Consider the following 4336-nt stretch of genomic DNA (forward strand, 5'->3'; position numbering starts at 1 on the left):
TAAAATTTTGCCATGAGTAGAATAAAATTAATTAAATGTAGTTTGTCACTTTCCTTTCTATTATTGTTATACAGACCAAATAAAGCATGTTCCCATTTCACAGCAAGGGAATAATGAATTTTGGAGGTGATGAATACAGAGATGTTCTAACTGTGACATCTAACTATCCAGCTGTGTGCTGGCACCTAGGCTGACATTGAGGAGAACACCTTCTCTGTCTTTTCTTGGCTTTTATTGAACAGAATAAGAATGCAAAATGAGACTGCGATATACCTGGCACCGTGTGCTCACGGGAAAAAGACAATAGCAGAAAAAGAAAGCAGTAGCAACACTCCCTCAGGGCATTCCATGTTCCGCGCCAACTACGATCACCCTGACACACCCACCTGTTACCCTTCTTATACTCTCCCGTACTGGTTCCTCCCCAAACCCCACATTGGACAGAACAGCGCGGGTATTTCACCGAAACAACGGTAACCAATACATGCACAGCTTTCAACAACAGTGTCAAACTCATTTGCACACAACAAAACACATGAAAATCGGTGGCCGGTCAGGGTCGCCACAATAGTTTCCACGCGCAGCTGCAGCATCGTTTTTGCAGCTGAGATCGCTGAACTACTGAACACTGGCTAAGTGAAGCAGAGGGCGTGTGTTCTTATTTTGGTTTCACACAGTAACTGGCCACTGTGCCACAGAGAGCATGCAGAAAACGGTGCATTTTCCTCAACCTCAATTATATCACCAAGACAACTGCCACCTTCAAGTGGCTGATGGTAATGGCTGTTACTGCTTCGCTGTAATGACTAACTGCACACCAGCTTTAGGTTACTGCATGGCTCTTAGTCTCAGTTCTTCAAAACAAGCCTCAGTGTTTCAAGAGTATGAGTCTGAAAAGGTCCTCTGTGCTCCACCAAATCTTCTTCAACCAGTCTGATTTCGAGACATTTGTTGAAATGGCCCAGATAGTTCTTCAGTGTATAGTCCATATTACAGAGCTGCACAGCATAACAACCACATTGTGTTGGAATAGATAGTACAGATAATACCAGTCTGAGGTCATAAATATTCATTATGTGTTTGTGTAAATATTATTTTGCAGTAGTTTCAGTTTAGGCCAGTCGACCGTGTTTGTTGTTACCAGCAGTGTCGCAGAATTTTCATGTTTACTTCTTGCTTAACTGCATCTCTGTACCTCTGAAGATGAAGTTCTGAGTGAGTTACGCTGGAACGCTCTGGTTTTTAAAGAGCTGAAGTGGAAGTCGACTTGAAGATACTTTATTTCAGGTCTGCTCTGCCTTGTTTTCAAACCACTAGCAGCTCCTCAGTGACAGGTCTCTTGTTACATCCCATAATAATGGATTGTGAAGCAGTGATTACAGTTGTCTCTTCCCTTTGCTCTCGTCACTGGCTGCCAGCTGTAGTTCATGCAGTTGACTCCTACCTAAAAAGCTGGGTCCCATTCATATCTAAAATCATCAGTCTTCAACCTACTTTTAAGGAGATTATTACAATTTCAAACCTCGTTTTTACATGTAAAATCTTGAAATGTTGGTTATTGAGAAGAATGGGGGAAAGGTGATACTTTTAGTCAGCAAAACCTTTATTAATAAGTAAAGTCTTAGACAAAATCTGAAATTGATCTGTATGAGTTAAAGCGCGGGCCGGGTGAAAACAAGGAACACATGAACAGTGCACATTTGCAATTCTAGCATTCCTCTGATCAGCTTTGTGTGGAGAGGGCCGGGGCAGAGTCACCGGATCAGGAGCCTCAGCTGTACCAGCAAACACACCTGAACCATCAAAACCAGGAAACAAGCAGTGCTCAAGATTCACGTTGTGCGAGAGAAAGGATGTTAGCACAGCCATTTATTTTGACTTTTCCAGGTGTCCACCACAGTTTCAACTCTAACGAGATGTCAGTTTTTGTTTTTCAGTGAAGTAAAATATGGGATTATCGGGATAGGATTGAAATATTTCAGAAGATGTTCTGTGAAGACAAGTCAACAGCAGCACTGAACCGTTTTCCCTTACACATAATACACACTGTCATAATTATGTAGCGGCAGAAATAATTGCAGTTTCATCAAGTCTGTTTTCCCTCTCTCCAGACTATAGTGGCCAAGTATGGGTCACAGTTTCGCGGTAATTCCCAACATGACGCCCTGGAGTTCCTCCTGTGGCTGCTGGACCGCGTCCATGAAGATGTCAGTCTGGCCTCACACAACAACAACAACAAGACCAAAGCTCCTGGAAAGGTAAGAGTGGGGCAAGCTGCTGGCCGCTGTAGCAGTCGACACCATCAGTCACGCTGAAGAACCAATACATCACTCATTATTATCAAATACATTCATTAATGCGTAATGCATCATGAACTCCTGTGGCTTATTCATGTGATTACGTGGCATCTAATGATCATCATTTTGTTAACTACATTTATTAACATGAGATTATATTATTTTTCAACAGGTTAATGTACATTTGATCACTTTCTCCAGTTGTCTTATGAGTCTCTGTGAAGGGGTTCTGCTCTAAATGTTATGTGGTAGCTCTTGTACTTACAGGTTCGCCAGCCCAAATGTTCTTGCATGAGCCAAGATGATATCTATTGCATGTAGCTAAGGATTGAGCTAGCACACAACGTGCACCGTACATGTTGTTTCTACATATCTTTCTTCATGTGGTTCCTATCTCTCTGTATGTGTTGTTTATTATCAAGCTAGTCAGTGTGACCTCACTGCTAACCTTGTCCAGAGGTTTGTTGCTAACTCCACAGACATTAACTCTCCAGAGTTGACCTCCACGTCTCAAAGTCTGTCCTGCAGTGCACTTTTCATGCCACTGAAACCAGTGTGGCAGTCAGAGGTGTGCAGCCTCTGGGTCTAATGTGCTGCCTGTGGCCAAGGAGAATACAAGTGCGGTGGTTTGGTGTTTGACTTTCTGTCAACACCTTTCCTCCTCGAGGCGGGCCTGCAGCCACACTGCATCTTGATACTCCCTGAATGCTCTGCTGGGAGCCACCGAAGCTAAGCTGTCATGTATTACTAAAACCAGGTTTTTACTGTTGAAATAGACATCCCTCTTTCTGTAGTATTATCAGGGTGATAACCAGTAGTTTCTGAGAAGTGCTATACACGTGTTGGTGACTCATTGCCCCTTGTTTCCTGAGGGACCACCTGCAGTGATCTGTTCTGTTGTTTCATCACTGGGGGAATGGGACATGTCGAGATCTGGACGTGAAGGCTATACACCGGGTATTCTGAGAATACAACATGCCTTTTGTAAGCTGCCTTCGCTTGCACTGACTACTTGTATCAATTTAAAGGGAGAAAAGGCGTTATTTACTGGAAGTGTGCCGTCAGCTCTGCGTAGCTGGCTAGTCTGTGGAAGTCAGCCTGACTCCTTTCCCCCCGTGTTCTTCTACTATAGTTGACCTTCAGGCTCTCCATTATCATGTCAGTGATTAAATGAGATGGTGGCATGAATTAAGAGATAGTGTTAGAGATCTGTGTGTGTCTGACTTCATCCTCGGTGGGACTCCACATCCATGTATCAACTGAAGTCTTACGTTACAACTCCCTCAGGTTTCTTTAGACAGACTTCTCTGATATAACAAACTAAGCGTCCTTGTTCTTGTGAGCTGAGCTGCCCTTTAATTAAGAATGAGAGTGAAGGATTTGTGAGCTGAGCTGCCCTTTAATTAAGGATGAGAGTGAAGGATGTGGTGGTGGTGGGGGTCATGGGTCTGGACTGTCTTTGGGTCTGCAGAGGACATGACAGGACACCAGGACTGAAGAGCTGTTGATAAGGTCTGTCATGATGAGTCTGCAGCACCTCAGAATCTGAATCGTCTTTAATCGACAGGTATGTGTGAACATATGGGAATTTGACTCTGGTACAGAGTCTCTCAATGTGTTGTAAGGCAACGGGAACAGACAATAACAATGACAATAAAAAATAAAAAGCAATAAAAATGGGAATAAACAGTGTTTGCATTCAAAGTGGAAATGTGTGCAATCAAAAATAGGAATGAGAGGAAAAGAGAGATGGCTTTTATAAATACTTGACATCTATGTACATTACAGCAAAAGAGCTTTCAGACTGATGTATATGATGGTTATATGATAGTTTATTGCACTGGGGTGATGCTGTGTCCGGTCATACAGTCATGGGTTAAGTGTTCATCAGAGCGACAGCCTGGGGGAAGAAACTGTCCCTGTGCCTGGTTGTCTTAGTGCACAGTGACCTGTAACGCCGTCCAGAGGGGAGGAGTTCAAACAGATTGTATCTGGTGTGTGAGGGGTCTGCAGTGATCCTCTCCGCCCTCCTTTTGACC

The 4336-nt window shown here is 43.5% G+C and overlaps 1 protein-coding gene across 1 annotated transcript in view; it reads left to right on the forward strand.

Moving 5' to 3' along the window:
• usp43b (ubiquitin specific peptidase 43b) overlaps positions 1-4336 on the forward strand; it is a 63339-nt gene that overhangs the window by 7729 nt on the left and 51274 nt on the right. The window contains exon 2 of the mRNA XM_020623104.1: positions 2112-2258. Within this exon, the coding sequence (XP_020478760.1) occupies positions 2112-2258 (147 nt within the window). The remainder of the gene's footprint in view (positions 1-2111; positions 2259-4336) is intronic.

The sequence above is a fragment of the Monopterus albus genome, unplaced genomic scaffold (assembly GCF_001952655.1).
Source record: "Monopterus albus unplaced genomic scaffold, M_albus_1.0 scaffold292.1, whole genome shotgun sequence".
NCBI lineage: Eukaryota > Metazoa > Chordata > Actinopteri > Synbranchiformes > Synbranchidae > Monopterus > Monopterus albus.